Here is a 17,446-nt window from a genome sequence, read left to right as displayed (position 1 = left end):
TATGCCCAGTCATGCTTTGGTCTGATCCATTATTCTGGATATTTATGTGAGGGTGTTTTTGGATGAGATTGATATTTAAATCAGCAAACTTTGAGTAAAGCAGATTGCCTTTTGCTCCATAATGTGGGTGGGCCTCATCCAATCAGCTGAAGGCATGAATAGACTGAAGACTTACATTCCTTGAATAAGAGGCAATTCTCCCAGTGGTCTTGAACCTCTACATGGGCTCTCCCAGAGTCTTCAGCCTGCTGGACCACGCCAGCAGATTTTGGACCTTCCAGCCTCTACAATCATGTAAGCTAATTTCTTAAAATAAATTTCTCTCTTTTTCCAGTTCCCACCCCAAACCTACCATAGTCATGGTGACATCACTTCTGGGCAGCATGGCAGGGTGCCCTTTATCACTGACTTTCTGATGCCTGGAGGAGCTGTGCCACCTTTTTCTACCTGAACCTGCTGAGACAAGGCCATAGCTACTCCATCTCAATACCTGGATGGGACCAGGCTGCAGGTCCATGGCCAGTCCTAGAATATCCTCCACTAGTCCACAGTCCACTGCTCGTATCTCTGTGTTTTTCCTTCTAGTCCTTTTTCTTCTTGAATACTGTTGTATTGACACAGCCAGATCATACTCTATATAAGTTTTGTATGGTCTTTAAAAAAATATCACATTACATCCCGAGTGTATTATTGGAAATTTGACTAAGACTTGATTTTTTTGATGTGTGCCATGCTTAGTCGCTCAGTCGTGTCCAACCCTTTTCGACCCTCTGGACTGCAGCCTACCAGGCTCCTCTGTTCATAGGGATTCTCCAGGCAAGAATACTGGAGTGGGTTGCCATGCCCTCCTCTAGGGGATCTTCTCAACCCAGGGGTTGAACCCAGGTCTCCTGCATTGCAGGTGGATATTTTTACCATCTGAACCGAGGTCCATAATAATCTTTTTTTTTTTAAATTTATTTTTTTGGCTGTGCCAAGTCTTAGTTGCGGCACAGTCTTCAGTCTTCACCGTGGCAAGTGGGATCTTTAGTTGAGGCATGCAAATTCTTAGTAAGAGTGTGGGATCTAGTTCCCTGACCAGGGATTGAACCCAGGCCACCTGCACTGGGAGTGCAGGCTTGGCCTCTGGACCACCAGAAAGTACAGTCTTTAGTATTCCATCATGTACCAGTCATTGGTTGTTCCACAAACATTTGTGCTGTGCACGCAATATGCCAGGTGTTGTGTGGGTTGTGCAAACGGCTGTGTGTAGGACAAATGTGTGAGTCGATGCATACAGGGCAAGAGGCACTGTCTATACCACTCCGCGGCACTGGCTGCTGATTTCCAGGTTCACAGCTGTTCTAGGGAACTGAAATTGCCTGGGTGTGTGAGAGGAGCATTGGTGTGTTTCAGATGGCTGCTGTGGGCATGAGCTCTGGACATATTCCCACTTAGGGGTGTTTTCTGGTAGAAGCAAAGGAAAGCTTCAGGACCAGTACTTGTCAGAGACATCGTCTTCCATGAGCTGCTTCTTTACTTTTTAAACTCATTTTTTTCAAAAGGTAATAGGCTCGCATGGTTCTAAACAATACTGTACAAAACAATAATGTACACAATGAAAAGACGCATTACCACCTTATCCATATCTGCCAGGTACCCACCTCTGATAACCATTTATGACATTTTTTGCATGTATTATTCTAGTGTTTCTTTATGCAAATGCAAGTATACATGCTTATTTTTTCCTTTTCAATACAAAAAGGTTGTCTACAATTTATATACTTTTGTGCCTTGATTTTTGCACTAACAGTATTTCTCAGAGATATTTCCAGGTAAGCTGGGCCCTAAAAGATAAGCAAGTTGTCAAGGCAGAGAGGCGTATTTGAGACAAGAGGGGAGTATGTCTAGAAGCTGATTCCAAGAACCATGGATAGAGTTCATGGATGGAGCATGAGGAACTAAGATTGGAGCTAAGATTGGAGAGGCAAGCCAATACCAGGGAGAGACTTCAGGTGATGAGTGTTCATCCAGAAAGAGCTGAGCAGTCTTTATGGGCTTATAAGTGGCATTGACGTGGTCAGATCGTCTCCCAGCTATACTTCTCTGCCCACTCTATTCCTCTGGACTCCAACATACCGAGACCATGGTAGTGTGTGTCCATTTCACCCCAGGGGATCATCTGATGCCTAAACTCAGACCTCACAATAGCTGCCACGTAGGCCAGTTATGATGCAAGATGTTTGTGACTGTCATTTGGGTTCTCATTAAAGCTGTCTTAGGAAGAAACTCCAGGCACTGACACCTCCCATCCTAGCCTGGAGCCAGAGTATGATCAGAGAATGGGAGAATGGCTGTCCGAAGATTGGAAAACAGAGGGCTAGAGATTCAAGGGCCCAAGAGAGGGTGACTACAGAGGGGAAGTTAAATAAGAATGGAATACCGGCGCGCGTTTTCAATATAAGCGATTCCTTCCTGAATAAAGAGTCCCTGTCCTCCCAAGGGGATGTATGCCCTGCTTCACCACTGGGGTGAGTGTAACTGTGCTTCTGGTCCATTCCCTCCCACCCATGTCAGATTTGAAGCCAAATGGAAGAGCCCACCCTGTGGCTGTAGAAACCGTGATCACAGAGCATCACCCTTTGTGAGATTTCCCACTCCAAAAGGCAACACTAGGAAGACCATTTCCGAGTTCTAATACACCTCTCTGCCTTCCAGGATATGGACCAAGTTCTACAAGTCAGACCCACGCATCGCCCTCGGGAAATACTCCCCCTTGGAGAAAGAGATCCTAGTAAGTGCTGTGAAATTTATATACAGGGAGGCCCCACGGAATCCAGGCAGTTAGGCTAGGAGAGTCAGAGTTTCAAAAACCACCAGCAACACAGGTGTGAGTCTCCCAAGCAGTGGAGGAGAGTTGGCTGAGTTAACTAGTGGCTTCCATATTTGCCTAGCAAAAGCAAAATACTCTCTTATTACAAAGTCCCAAGCAGGACTGTAACTACAAGTGATAACGAATCACGGAAGCGGCCTCTTCTTGAGCCCTTATCTTGCACTAGTCGCTTTCATATATGTTATCTCATGGAGACCTCACAGGGGCCTGTAAGATCAATACAATTCTCTCAGATTCATAGTAGGTGAGAAGGAGAGTCAGATTTGAACCCAGGCTCATCTGTTCCCAAAGATCTACCCTCATTCTCACTATACAGGGTCTCGGGCACCCTCACGGATGGAGGGCAAGGGAGCCACTAGATAATTCTTTCTGTGGGTGTCCTTTGCTCCTGTCCCATTGAGAACTTTTTTAAAATTTTCCATAGTAAATGCTATATTTTTATGTTTTTGTTGTTGTTGAGGTAACATTGATTTAGGACATTATTGTTGAGGCAGTCTGAGAGCAGGTGGGAAAAGAATTTCCAGACACAGAGTACTGCAGAAAGGAGTGCTTTTATTTAAAAAAAATAACAGAGATAAAGTGGGCATTTCGAGGGCAACAGGCTGACAACTCCTGACAAGCCAGGGAGAGTTGACCACTTTCATGAGTTAATAGCCAATTTTTATAGCCTCAAGACAAAGACAGTTCCTACTGGAAGGTTGGCGTTAGGTGATTGGAGTGTGACAGGGTGTTTACTGGAGTGGGCGTCTTTGCCTAACTGGGAATCAGGAAGCTTGTTAGTGATGATCAAGGGGACTTTTGGTAAGGTTACAAAGGGGCCCGGTTGGCTTTGGTAAGGTTACAAAGGGGCTCAGTTAGCTTTGGTTCTGGGCTCTGCTTCTGTGGCCTTGGTACAGGGCCTCACACCTGTGACCTGCAGCAAGACTCAGCAATTACATTGGCGTCTTGTGTACAACGCTGGGTTTCATATTTCTCTATGTGCTACATGTGTTCCCCACCAAAATTTAGTTTTCTCCATAACCTTACAGCTCATCTCCTTTACCCTCTTTTCCTTCCCCTCCCCACTCTTCCTTCTCTGGTAACCACTACTCTTGTTTTCTCCCCTTTACTAACCCTTGATGTACCAAACTAAGTGAAGTGAGGTTGCTCAGTCATGTCTGGCTCTTTGCAGCCTGGTGGGCTCCTCCGTCCGTGGGATTCTCCAGGCAAGAATACTGGGGTGGGTTGCCATTTCCTTCTCCAGGAGACCTTCCTGACCCAGGGATCAAACCTGGGTCTCCTGCATTGCAGGCAGACACTTTACCCTCTAAGCCACCAGGGAAGCCCATACTAAGTGAAATAAATCAGATTGAGAAATACAAGTACTGTAGAAATTCACCCACATGTGGATTATAAAAAACTAACCAACAAACAAATGAACACATCAATCCCCTTGAGATTTTAACCACCACCTCTCCCCACTCACCCCCCAGCCCCCTGCCCATTGGCCCTGGAGAAGGGGATGGCAACCTACTGCAGTATTCTTGCCTGGAGCAGAGCCTGGCAGGCTCTAGTCCATGGGGTTGCAAAGAGTCGGACACGACTGATCGACTCACACACCTTTTCCCACTTGTCAGCGTCTAGGTGGCGTTCACACCGTCGCAGCCCGGAGGTTTCTGACTTATAAGCAAGAGGAAGAACGGAAAATGCTCAAGGAACTACAGACGCTGTCTGCAGACTACAAGCGGGCGGTGGGCTGTAGAAGGCAACACACCCCTCCTTGTGCCACCTGTGGGTCCCTGGGGAAAATGTGGACGGCCAAGGTGATCGTGTCCCCGGAGGAGTTCAGGATGCCCCGGCGGGAGAGGCTGAACGTCAGCAAGCACATAGAGCGTATGCAGCTGGCGAGAGCCCTGCGGAGCAAGCAGCTGCTACCCTACATCGAAAGGTTTAGGGGCTCATCGCTTCTGCCTTCAGGGGGCCTGGGCCCCATGGCAAGGGCCAGGGCTGGGGAAGGCCAGGATGACGGCAACGCCGACGATGGCAACGATGCGCATCAAAAGGGGAGAGGCGAGGCGGAGAGCAAAACCTCCAAAAGACAGGAAATTAAAATGAACGTCATTTTCAAGTCAGAAGAACCCCAAAAATGCCTAACGTACCATCCAAACGATCTAAAACCATTCTTCCCTGCAAAGAAAGCAGAAAGGTCCATCACTGGCTTAACAAACAGAAGTCTTTTGCACGTGTCAGAATTTCCTGGCGACCTCATGCTAATGAATCAGGATTTTCTGTCTCGGGGGATCTACCCCAGTTACGCATCACAGGCCACCCGTCTGGAAGAAGAGAATGCCTGGAAAGAGTACATGTGCAAAGTTGCTCCCCATCATTATTAAAGCTTTATTTATCTGCATGGTAACCCAGCCTGCTGGTCCTTCTTACTCCTGCAGCTCTGCCCAGGTGTCTTTTTCTTTCTTTTCTTTCTTTTTTTTACTTTTAAAGAACTTTTCATTAAAAAAAATTTTTATTTTATATTGTAATGGGGTTGATTAACAATATTTCAGGTGTACAGCAGAGTGATTCAGTCATATATATTAATATTTTTTCGGGCTTCCCTGGTGGCTCAGCTGGTAAAGAATCTGCCTGCAATGAGGGAGACCTGGGTTCAGTCCCTGGGTTGGGAAGATCCCCTGGAGAAAGGAAAGGCTACCCACTCCAGGATTCTGGCCTGGAAAAGTCCAGGGACTCTCTAGTCCAAGGGGTTGCAAAGAGTCGGACACGACTGAGCGACTTTCACTTCCATGCTCATTTTGGCTTCCTAGCTGGTACAGCGGGAAAGAATCCACCTGCCAGTGCAGAGACAGTCCAGGGGATCATACTAAGTCAGACACTTCTGAAGCAGCTGAGCATACACACACACACAGAAAGCAAGTGTAAACTCTGCAAGGCCTTGCAAATCCTTGAAAAGAAGCCCTATTGAGCGTGGATATTGCCGGTGGTAGAATAAGCCATATGTCCAGAAGGGACTCATGGACTGGTTTATATAGTGGGGGAAGGGCAGAGAGAGAAGGGACATTCTGAGATGGGATGCTGGGTTCTCACCTGGACAGTGTGTGGTCTGGGGCTGGGCATCTGTGTGAGAGAGAAGGAAGGTTAGATCTAAAGCACAGATGTGTCCAGCTGGAATCAAAGCTGAAGCAACTTTGAGAAATAGACTCTGGGCCGATGTTTCGCATGATTCCTCTGAGGAGTCACTGTCAACGTCATCATGATCTTTCTGACCCATGGCATTTGGGGACACCCCGATGCATGGCCATTGCCCACATCAGTGTGGCCAAAGGCTTTCTGTCCACATGTCCACGGCCCCTTCTGTGACAGCCAGAGGTCATTATAGCAACATCGCCCAAGACCATCAGTCAGTCTCCCTCAGGCCTATGACAACCCCATGGTCACCCTGGAGGTGTTAGGACTCTGGGCTGTACACGAATGCCTGGGGAGTCTCCGAGGGGCTCTGCTCCAGATAGCCATGCCCTAGCCGGTCCCTAGCATTCCATTTGTCACCTGCCTGCCATCCCCACACCCTTGAATCATCAAGGGGCTTCATGATGAGCTGTTTACCCAGGAATTCTTTTCTCTAGGTAGATGCTAGGGAAAAGCAACATAATACACCAACTGAGGTTAAACAGTGCTGCCCTGGAGAAGGAACTCCCAGGAAGCAATCGACGAGTGCCTCGCAGAGATGGATGAATGCTTCTGCAGAAAATAAAGCCTTTCATTGTTCTGTCCTCAGAAGCAGAGCTTTCCTTCTGACCTGAGTGTGTAGCCACTCCTTGGTTTCTGACCCCCCACTCCTCTGGCAGATGGGGTTGGGGGTGGGGCTGCCGGCTCCAGCAGCCAATCTTGCGTCCAAGAGCAGGATCAGAGGCACAAGTTGTGTCCATATTCTTGTGGAGCACCATCCTAGTCTTGAGGAGGTCCTTCTGCTTCTCTCTCTGGCCTTCAAAGCCCTCTCTGCTCTTAACTCCCGATCCCTTCCTTTATCCTCACTTAGCCACAAGCACATGCCCTGCTCACAAGAGACAGGCTGGAGGCTCTAAGGAATCCAGCAGGAGGCAGGGGACATGTCCAGGAAGAACCAGGACCTTCTGTACAGGTTTAACCCTTAACCAAACAGAGCCTTCCCAGAGATAAGGACAGGAAGAGCCCGAAATCTCTGAAAATGGCAAAGGGCCAATGCAGGGAAGTTTTCAGAGCCATCTAACCATCTGAACCCTCGAGAAATTACATAAACCATGGGAAATGCGTGTGTTGTCAATCCCACCTCCTTGAGTTTGCACCCCAGTCTTGATTCTTGACCACACTATTTCAAGTTTACAGAAGCAACGTTTGAATAGTCTAAACCCCGTTTTGCAGCCATTTGCAAGGCGTTTCATCCTTGGGCACATGAGAGTAACTTAGTGTAGGTCTAGACCCCACGTCAAATCTGGAAGGACAGAGACCCTTCCTCACACAGATGACATCTTCTGTCTCAGCATCTTTTCTGGTCTGTGTTTGGCTTAGCCTACCATTGAGGGAAACGTGACTCCCATGTTAACGCTGAAGACTGCCTGGAGAGAAATGCAGAGCCTCATTGGAACATTGAAAACACAACTCTGACCTTATCACTCATTCATTCATTTAAGAATTACTAGTAGGACCCTAAAGTTCGAGTGCCACAATGGTACGCACTGAATAAATAAGCAACTGATACTGTATACTTGACTTCCCTGGTGGCTCAGATGGTAAAGAATCTGCCTGCAATGCAGGCGACCCAGGCTCCACTTGTGGGATCGCCAAGAGTCGAATATGACCGAGTGACTAACAGCCCCTGTATACTTAAATCTCATCGAGATCTACATGAGGCAAGTGAGAGAGGCACAAAGATGCAATGGTGGAGTCAGCCCTTCAGCTGAACCAGGATGTGCTTCATGGGGCTCCCTGAGCAGCAGACAGATGTGTCTGGAAGGTTGGAAGGATGGACTCCTGGCCGAGGGGACAGTGTGAGCAAAGGCTCAGAGTTGCTCAAAGGTGTGCCGTGTCCAAAGCTCAGTGTGTGATGGCTCAGCCCTGAGAGGGGCCGGAGGGGAGAAGACATTAGAAGGGAGGGAAGGTCAGGTGAAGAAGGCTTTGATAAAACTCTGCTAAGGTGGGTAAACTCTACGGACTGGTTTTCAACAGGAAGTGAAAAATGGAACTGGATTGTGGTTTGATGCCTATGCTGGATGACGGGGGGTGAACTGGAAAAGATCCTAAAATCTACAATATCAACAAAGAAAAATCACCTTCAGAGAACTCACTTGAGGAAGGGAGATTCCAGCGTGACTTTCTGAGTTGACCTCAACAGGATGGTCCACACACATAGATTATTGTGCCTGAGGGAGTTGATGGTTCTCCCCACAAGTTCATGAAAAGACCCCCACACTCCCTCTCCTCTCTGAACAGAAGAAAGGGACACGGAAGCAGCTCCAGGCTTATAAGGGGCTGTGCCAGCCCTGTTTTTGACCCTCCCAACTCCTGGTCTGAAAAAATGCAACATCACCCGACTTAATGAGCCCGCAAACCATGTGAACTTTATCTTTTACTCTCTGCAGACCTTTAAAAGGGACTATGATGCAATATAATTGATAGTTAGATGGTGGGAATCAGAAGATACTCAACATATCCTCACTAAAGATTCTATATCCTCAAGCACATTGCTTGAAACTTGGCAGGGAGCCAGGCCAGCGTCTCAAGGCTATGCTGTAGAGGGTTTCCTTGTGCAGGCGAGGAAAATCATAAATAGACAGAGCTCTTGTCCTGAGATAGACCTCAGACCAATGAGAAGCCCTCTGGGCATAAAGACCTTCAGGAGGGGTTTCAACTACTCTCAGCGATGCCTGGGGTTCCAACCCTGTGACACCAGGACTCACAAACTAAAACAAAATCCAGACTCAGGTAAAGAGACATTATTCAAAATGATTATAATGATAAAGAGAAGGAACTAACCACAAGAGTGGCAACAATCTAAAGCCCAGTAGTAAGGAATCTTTCTGCAGTTAGGAGACCAGGGGCTGGAAAGGATGGAGGTGACAGGCTGAGAGCAGGTGATCAGAAGATGCTTCTCCTTGTGGGCAGCTGATTCCAGAGGGTCTTCAAGGAATGTTGTTCTCTTTTGCAACGCTTGTCCACTCAGGCCTGAGCAGAGATCACTAAGCTGTGGGATGGAGAACAGGTTAAGTAGAGTTTAAGGAGCATTTTCTTCCAATTGACATGTGGGTGAAATTGCAGTCAATCATTAATGAGGAAAAAATACACTCTTGAGGGACTGTGCTTGGTTTGTTTTAGGTTACATATACATCTGGTCCCATTACTTCATGGCAAATATATGGGGAAACAGTGGAAACAGTGAAAACAGACTTTATTTGGGGGGGCTTAAAAATCACTGCAGATGGTGACTGCAGCCATGAAATTAAAAGACACTTACTCCTTGGAAGAAAAGTTATGACCAACAGAGACAGCATATTAAAAATCAGAGACATTACTTTGCCAACAAAGGTCCTTCTAGTCAAGGCTATGGTTTTTCCAGTGGTCATGTATGGATGTGAGAGTTGGACTGTGAAGAATACTGAGTGCAGAAAAGTTGATGCTTTTGAACTGTGGTGTTGGAGAAAACTTGAGAGTCACTTGGACTGCAAGGAGATCCAACCAGTCCATCCTGAAGGAGATCAGTCCTGAATGTTCATTGGAAGGACTGATGCTGAAGCTGAAACTCCAATACTTAGGCCACCTGATGCCAAGAACTAACTGATGCTGGGAAAGATTGAAGGTGGGAGGAGAGGGGGACGACAGAGGATGGGACGGCTGGATGGCATCACTGACTCAATGGACATGAGTTTGAGTAAATTCTGGGCATTGGTGATGGACAGGGAGGCCTGGTGTGCTGCAGTCCACGGGGTCGCAAAGAGTCGGACATGACTGAGTGACTGAACTGAACTGACTGATATATGCCTGCTGCTGCTGCTGCTGCTGCTGCTGCTGCTGCTAAGTCGCTTCAGTCGTGTCAGACTCTGTGTGACCCCATAGATGGCAGCCCACCAGGCTCTGCGGTCCCTGGGATTCTCCAGGCAAGAATACTGGAGTGGGTTGCCATTTTCTTCTCCAATGCATGAAAGTGAAAGTGAAGTCGCTCAGTCGTGTCTGACTCTTCGCAACCCCATGGACTGCAGCCTACCAGGTTCCTCCATCCATGGGATTTTCTAGGCAAGAGTACTGAGTGGGTTGCCATTGCCTTCTCCAGATATATGCCTAAAGGATTTTAATATGATCAGGAAGGGAAATTTTATATTTGAGAGGAAATGATCATCTTGTTTAGATGTAAAATAAAACTTGTAAAAGAATTTTCATGTCAGATCTTCACAACTGCAAGATCTGTGGATGCAGAAAGGCTGTCATAGAACTGGTGGATCTTTCTGGAGAAGGAAATGGCTACCCACTCCAGTGTTCTTGCCTGGAGAATCCCATGGACAGAGGAGCCTGGCAGGCTACTGTCTATGGGGTCGCAAGAGTCAGACATGACTGAGCGACTTTCACTTTCACTTCACTTCACTAGGTCACACTGCCTCTGGCTCATCTGCTGACAATGGAGTTTATTTCAACAATCATATAAATACCACACGCCCAACTTCCCTGTACCATGCACAGAGAAGGAGGACTTATCAGCAGGTGCCTGCCTCCTTTTACCTACCTTGTGGATCCTGAAAGTATAACACTTCATAGAAGGAAGCTGGGTGCTCAGGCTCTCTGATGTACTTGACAGTCATGATACTGCCAGAAGATCTATAATCCATGAGTGAACCTTCACAAATCTTCCCTAAGACAGGAGATCCTGGCAGCCCATCTATAATCTCCAGAGACTCTTTATTACAGTTGAGTCTGTTGGAGCAGAAAGAAGGGCAGGCATCAGCCTTTGGAATCATGGTCCCTCTGGCAGGCAGCCTCCCCTGTCTAGACCCAATGCAATCACAGAGCTTTGCTCACCAGACTTCCCAGGCATGGTGCCCACAGGGAAGGAGACTCACGCTTCTGGAGGAGGAGATGGTGGTCACCCAGGACCCTCCCCACACCAGGGCTGCAGGTGACTCCTTGCCTCCTGAGCAGCCCCACTGATGGGGCTCAGGGAAGCCCACCCAGGACTCTGGGATCAGGAGCCACTGGAGGGAATAGTACAGTCAACCCTGAGGACTGTTTCCTTGGGCAACAAGAATGGAGTCAGTTGAGGCCCAGACATGCGTGTGTGACTCCACTCCTGCTTTACCTTCTACACCCCTGGCACAAGGAACCCAGGACCCCCTATTAGCCTCCAGGATCTAGAGAGGCGAGAGGGGCGTCCAGCTCTCCCTGCTGTGGGCAAAGTGCACACTCGGGGTGTCACACTCCTGCTGAGGTCTCTGTCTCCTCCTCCTGCCCATCAGACCTCACCCCACCCTGTCTTCCTCTCTCAGCCACCAGCGTGTGTCCCAGCCAGGAGCGAGGTTGGAGCCTCTCTGGGCTAAAACGAGACACGGAAGGGACATCTCACCAGGACACACACTCAGCTCCCTCTATACTAGCTCGCTCTTGGACAGACTGATTCTTCCTGGTCCCAAGGACAGTCATATACAAAACTGGCCTTGGAGAGGGTCAAAGGAACAATAATGAAAATTTTAAGAATAATCTACCCCTCTGATCCTAACAGAGATGGTGATGTAGGAAACGCCTGCTTCCTTCAGCCCTGGTGTGTGGTTTCGGTAGATGGTCTGAGCCCTGCTGTGAGGCAGGCATTGCCAGGTGGTCCTCACACAGAGCAGCTCCTCCATCTAGTGGAGACCTGACCCTGTGGAAGGTCTGGAGGGACAGGGCCCTCAGTCACAAGATAACATCACGTGTCTCAGCCACCACTGTGGACAATACATCACTTGGTCTGCAATTGGTGGCAATGTGGCCCCTGTGTTAATATCTGTGAAGAGTAACCTTCTATAGAAAAGCTGCAGCTTATTGCTACCTTGACAGTGCTTTCTGTTGCAGTATTATTCACCCTGTCCTTTAATTGTTCATTCAGTCTTTCATTCATCCACTCAGTCACTAGTTAGAAAACATTTCTTAACCGCCAAAAATAAGACTCCCTTTCTTGTAGGCACAAACTCAGACATGGGCAGGAATGGTGCGTGCATCATCGCTCAGTCATGTCACTCAACTCTTTGAGACCCTGTGGACTGTGGCCCATCAGGCTCCTCTATCCGTGGGATTCTCCAGGCAAGAATATTGAAATGGGATGCCAGTCCCTTCTCCAGGGGATCTTCCCAAAGCAGGTAATATATGGAGCACAAATCCGAGAAATATCTGCCCAGCTGTGGACAGAGTCAGAGCAGGGGTTTCATGTGTGATGGAAAAGTTCTTCCAGTGAACTCGTGAACTAGGAAATGAGGACCCTAAGCAGCAGGTGGTGAGTCTGGGAGAGGTGGAAGGTGCCTTTCAGGCAGAGGGGACAGTGTGAGCAAAGGCTTAGAGCTGCCCAACAGTCTGATGGGTCCACAGCTCAGTGTGTGCTGGCTCAGCTCAGAGAGGGGACAGAGGGGAGAAGAGGTTAGAAGGGAGGGGAGGTCGGGGTCCCCTGGAGGGATCTGAAAGCCATGCAAGGAGGGTCAGCTCTATGCAGAGGGCAGGGGGCCATGCAGGGTCATCAGCAGGAGTGAGCTGGAGTCAGGATGTGTCTGGATGTGTGTGCTGGGTGGTGCAGGGGGAACGGGAAGGGGCAAAGAGGGACACCTTCCCATAAAACCACACCATCAGCAAAGAACACTCAACTGAGTACTTACTGGAGATATTGGATAGACACCCTAACATGGTACTCTGGTGGCATCTGGATAGTCCAGACACAGTTCGTTTTCCGTCCGTAATAGGTGGCGATCACTCCAGACTCCTCTTTGAGGATTCCCCCACAGTTAGTATTCCCTATAACAGAAGAAAGGATTCCAGTCTCCCAGAAGGTGCACCAGGCTGCTGGGCTCTGTGCCACCCCTCGCCCACCCCACTGCAGGTGGTCCTGACTCCCACTCCCCAATCACAAACAGACATCCACCATGCAGTCTGAGCATCCAGGAAAATGTGGTTTTCAAGGTTTTACTCTTTTCAGAATTTTAAAGAGATCCATACCCTTTACTGCAGTTTGTTTTGATCCCTGAAAAATATAAGAGTTTAACACCTTGTCAGCAAAACATTGTTTGTCAAGTGAAAGTGCAAGTCGCTCAGACGTGTCCGACTCTTTGCGACCCCATGGACTATACAGTCCATGGAATTCTCCAGGCCAGAATACTGGAGTGGGTAGCTGTTCCCTTCTCCAGCGGCTCTTCCCAACCTAGGGATCAACCCAGGTATCCCACATTACAGGCATATTCTTTACCAGCTGAACCGCCAGAGAAGCCCATTGTTTGCAAAGTGAAGATAAAATAGCACTTTCGTCATTGGTGTTTTGATCAAATGAGTTCAAGTTTTACCTGGACCTGAAAATCACTAGGGAAATCAGTCAATCATCGATTGATCAATCATCAGTCACTCAATCATCTATCAGCCCCCACATCAGGGGGCAAGCTTTCTCTTTGCCCAGCACCCCCCTGATGCCAAAGCACCCTCTGCCTGGAGGCTCTCATATCTGACATTGGACATGGTGATGCCCCTCAGCCCTCCAGGCTCCAGCCACTGAAGGTGGCTCCATAGTCCTGGGACACCTGCGCTGTGGAGAGGTGGTCCCATTCCTGCCTCATGAGGCTGTGCAGGCAGGAGGGCAGGGGAAGCTCCTGGGTTGTGGAGGTGAGGAGGGGAGGGAGAAGGAACAAGGTGGGAGTCGTAGGAGGTCAGGTTATGGGACCCCAGGGATTTTTAAGACCAAGGCTGACGGTCAGCTCCGGAAACGCCAAGTTCCTTTAACCAAAAGGTAAACGACACCAGTGTTTCCAGGACAGGCATCTGAACTGAAGCCCTAAAGCACTGCTCCCCGTGAGGAGCATAAAGTGGTAAAGCATTAAGACGGTACTTACGGGGGAGCCAGTCCATTGAATCCACTGTGGCTGGAAAGACATCAAAAGAGAACAACAAATGAAAAGCTGGAAGTTACTGAAGTGTCAAGGTTATATAGCACATACAGTGAGCACCCTGTGAGGAGGGGCTGTGTTTCCAGGGATCGTGCTGGGCACACAATACTTGGCTACCCTCATCCTCGGAAGAGCTGGGTCCTGCAGGGACAGAGCAGGAAGGAAGTCTGGCGCTCAGCCATCAGGACTCGCTTATTCAGCTGTGACTGTCTGTTTCTCAGGCCCACTCAGTGAAAATGAATGTTCTGGTTCTGGAGCCACAGTCAGACAAGTCAGCTCTCAGGAGGCTGAGTGGCTTCTCCAGTTAACCTGGGAGTTTCTGCTCAGCAGGTTGAACCTGCTGTTTCCTAGGAAACCTCTCAGTCCCGGGCCAAACAGAACAGAGGGGCACTCAAAAATAACTTGAGTATTTTTTGTAATTCTTCAATGAGACCAATGATGAATTTGCTTTTGGTGTAAATACATGGAATAAAAATCTCAGCTGAGAAGAAATAAGAATTCTTAATTTATGCAAGTTTCACCATATCAGGGAACTGAGGCAGTGACCTGACAGCAATCACTGTTTCCTCTGGTGTTGTGGCTTGTAGTTTATCCTCAGGGCATGACAAGTGGGCACAGCCAGCTCAGGAAACAGACTGGGGCCCAGTGCGCCTCGGGTGAGAGCTGGGTGGCTTTAGACAAGGTATTTATTCTCACAAACCTCAGTCCATGCACCTGTAAACTGGAAATTTAATAGTAACAGCCTCCTTGGTTCCAGAGGACAGTTCACGTGCACACAGCTCGGTGCCCATCCCAGAGAGGCTGTCCACTATGCTCCCTGCCACTGGCAACCTCCCACCACATTCCTTTCCCATAGACACTGCTTTCCTCAGTAGATCGAAATCAACAAGCGCTCTGGAAGCTATGTGACCATAGATGTCAACCAGGACACTGGGGTCCATCTCCAGCTGCCCGTCCTGAGTACCGAAGTGGCACAGGGCTGGGGGCCACAAAGGAAACCTCCCCACCCTGGAGCGTTCGTCTCGTCTGCTCTGGAAAATACAAATCGAGGTTTCTCTGAAAGCAGATCTCAAGGGCAGAATCACACAACTTCCCACCACAGACCTGCACATACAGTGACCTCCTCTGATCTAGAATCTAAGGTCCCGGCTTTGAAGCAGGGGAACAAGCAGCCCCTTGGAGGAGTTCAGAACACGTCACCCCAAAACATGCCATCCTGATCTGTTGATTTGAACTGATGGCGCTTGAGAAACAGCAGATGCAGGAAGGGCTCTGATGGACCTGTTTCTACCTATAAGCTGCCCACAAAGTGTCCCAGGAGCAGGGCTCCCCTTCCCCACCCCCCACAGCCCCAGACCAGGGAGATGGGAAGGTCCTGATCACAGGAGACAGGGATAAATGCTGAGAAGGATCTGTGCCCACACACTGACAGCACAAGCCCAAGCTGTCCACTCGGCTCCTGGTCATGAGCACAGTAGCCTGCAGAGGAGCAGGGGAGGAGAGTGTGGGTCGATGAAAGAGGAGCTGGAGCAGAAAAGCACAGAGAAGGGGGCGGGACAGAGTAAGACCCACAGAGAGCGAGGAGGAAGGAGACAGAGAGAGCGAGGAGGAAGGAGACAGAAAGAGCAATGAGGAAGGAGACAGGCTTCCCTGAAGGCACGGCCATCTCTTCTTTCCCTCCAGCACCAAGAATCTTTGTGGGTCCCTCCATGTTCAGTGCAGGCCCAGTACACAGCCCCCCTGCAGGGCTAAGACTCCCCACCCCCATCCCCACTCCCCTCGTAGGACATCCTCAGCCTTGCTGGGAGCTGCTGCTCCTGCCGGTCATCCCTGAGCTCGTGTTGCTGCCACGTCTCCATCCCGGGGGCAGAGGCAGAGCAGCCCACCTGTCCTGGGGCTTCTGCAGGGGCCCCCACTTCCCCTTGGATGCCACCATCCAATCAGGTCCAGCCAGGGTCCCACCTACAACACTCACACCATCACACTTCCAAGACCCCTGCAAAGCTGACCACGTCTGGTTCACCTGCTCCAGGTCTGGGCTGAGGGCTGGCTGTCCCACAGGGCATCCCAGGGGACATTGGCTAAAGCAGAGAGGTCCCAGGGAATGCATACCAGAACAAGGATGGACAGCCCAGAAAATGTTTTAAAATCACTGTATACTCAGCCGTGGGTCATGACCATCCTGCTGGACACTCCTCCTCCAGGCCAGGCTAAGGGTGGCATCTCCTTGGAGGAGGGCAGCTTGCAGACCCTCTTCTTGGGCAACAAGTAAACTGCACAGACTCTCTAGGTTGAACAGGAAGCAGAGAGGCCCCAGGGGCAAGGGGCTGGGGGCCAGGCTTACCTGTGCTGAGCAGCAAGGCCCAAGGGATGACGCTGGACAGCTTCATCTTCACAGCCTGGCACCAGCCTCAGCACTGAGCCCGGCCCCGGAGGCCTGGGGCTATATACACACAGCAGCTGACACCTGACCTCCTCCCCTGGAGCCCAGCCCTGCAGGGCTGCGGGAGTCCCCGGTTCTCTAGGAGAAGCGGGCTGCCTGCTGCTTTCTCTGTGTCTTTGTCGCACACTTTCTGTGCCTTTATCCCCTGGGAAATAATGACCAATTTCTTTTCTTCCTCTCCTCTTCCTGCGGTCCTAGATAATAGGTGACATGGACCAATGGCCACACAGAACTCTTATTTGGGAGCCCTCCTGTCTGAGGTTAAGCTTCAGCATGTTCACCTCCAGTGACTTGCATAAGCCTCACAACACCTTGGACAGGAGAGGACCTGAGACCCAGAGAGGCCAAGGGACTTGCCCACATTCCAGGGCACCAGTGGCAGAAGCAGGACCAGTCTGACGTCCCAGCTGCCTGGTCTTAAGAGCCCTCCTGTGTCACTCAGGGCAAAGGCAGGTAAACAGCCCCATGTCTGCTCCAGGTGCACGTGTCACAATTGGTGGGGCAGCCAGAGTACATGTCAGCCTGCGTGTGGTGTGTCCACAAGGGAGAAAGGTAGGCACATGTTGGCATTTATTCTATGTTTATACCAACACCCACATGGCTCTGATAGTGAGGTATTACAGTTATGAGAACCCAGAAGAGCTCCTTGTTGAAAACATGTAGCGGATTCCTAACATGTTCCATCCAAGTTTACTTTATAAGGAAACTTTATAAGTACTTTATAAGTCAACTTTCTACTACCTATTTATCCAAGGAAATGAAAATATGGCCACACAGAACATTATTCATGAATATTCATAGCTTCATTATTTGTAACAGAGAGTGGTTAAAAACCCAAATGTCCATTCATTGTTGAATGCATAAATAAAACACAGTCTGTTTGTATAATGGAAGTCATTCGACCATTTAAAGGAACACAAGCCCAATTGTCTTTCAAGGAGCATTAGCAACTACACACCAACCAGGAGAACGCTATGTCCATTTTCCTGACCTTAAAAACTCTGCATTTTA

The 17,446-nt window shown here is 49.2% G+C and overlaps 2 protein-coding genes across 2 annotated transcripts; one reads left to right on the top strand and one right to left on the bottom strand.

Annotated features, from left to right (window-relative positions):
- Positions 1–2,243: 2,243 nt before the first annotated feature.
- C26H10orf120 (chromosome 26 C10orf120 homolog) lies at positions 2,244–5,267 on the top strand. Its single transcript, XM_061403767.1, has 3 exons — positions 2,244–2,510; positions 2,698–2,773; positions 4,489–5,267. Exons 1-3 carry the CDS (start codon positions 2,311–2,313, stop codon positions 5,242–5,244), a joined length of 1,032 nt encoding a protein of 343 aa, XP_061259751.1. The 5' UTR covers positions 2,244–2,310; the 3' UTR covers positions 5,245–5,267.
- Positions 5,268–8,822: 3,555 nt separating this feature from the next.
- On the bottom strand, positions 8,823–16,870 carry LOC133239504 (spermadhesin-1). Its single transcript, XM_061403773.1, has 5 exons — positions 16,337–16,870; positions 13,939–13,968; positions 12,721–12,856; positions 10,611–10,798; positions 8,823–9,080 (listed from the first exon to the last, which is right to left on the bottom strand). Exons 1-5 carry the CDS (start codon positions 16,380–16,382, stop codon positions 9,076–9,078), a joined length of 405 nt encoding a protein of 134 aa, XP_061259757.1. The 5' UTR covers positions 16,383–16,870; the 3' UTR covers positions 8,823–9,075.
- Between the last annotated feature and the right edge of the window lie 576 nt (positions 16,871–17,446).

This window comes from Bos javanicus, chromosome 26 (assembly GCF_032452875.1).
Source record: "Bos javanicus breed banteng chromosome 26, ARS-OSU_banteng_1.0, whole genome shotgun sequence".
NCBI lineage: Eukaryota > Metazoa > Chordata > Mammalia > Artiodactyla > Bovidae > Bos > Bos javanicus.
The sequence above is the reverse complement of the archived record's forward strand: the minus strand, read 5'-3'. Positions and strand labels throughout refer to the sequence as shown.

What these genes read in the sequence shown, in the direction of transcription:
- C26H10orf120 (XM_061403767.1), top strand. Translation starts at nt 2,311, where the DNA reads ATGATCAGAGAATGGGAGAATGGCTGTCCGAAGATTGGAAAACAGAGG. An exon ending in TGCCCTGCTTCACCACTGGG is followed by an intron (nt 2,511 to 2,697) that starts GTGAGTGTAACT and finishes TCTGCCTTCCAG; the next exon opens with GATATGGACCAAGTTCTACA. An exon ending in CCTTGGAGAAAGAGATCCTA is followed by an intron (nt 2,774 to 4,488) that starts GTAAGTGCTGTG and finishes CCCACTTGTCAG; the next exon opens with CGTCTAGGTGGCGTTCACAC.
- LOC133239504 (XM_061403773.1), bottom strand. Translation starts at nt 16,382, where the DNA reads ATGAAGCTGTCCAGCGTCATCCCTTGGGCCTTGCTGCTCAGCACAG. An exon ending in TTCAATGGACTGGCTCCCCC is followed by an intron (nt 12,857 to 13,938) that starts GTAAGTACCGTC and finishes CTTCTGTTATAG; the next exon opens with GGAATACTAACTGTGGGGGA. An exon ending in GTGTCTATCCAATATCTCCA is followed by an intron (nt 10,799 to 12,720) that starts GTAAGTACTCAG and finishes CTGCTCCAACAG; the next exon opens with ACTCAACTGTAATAAAGAGT.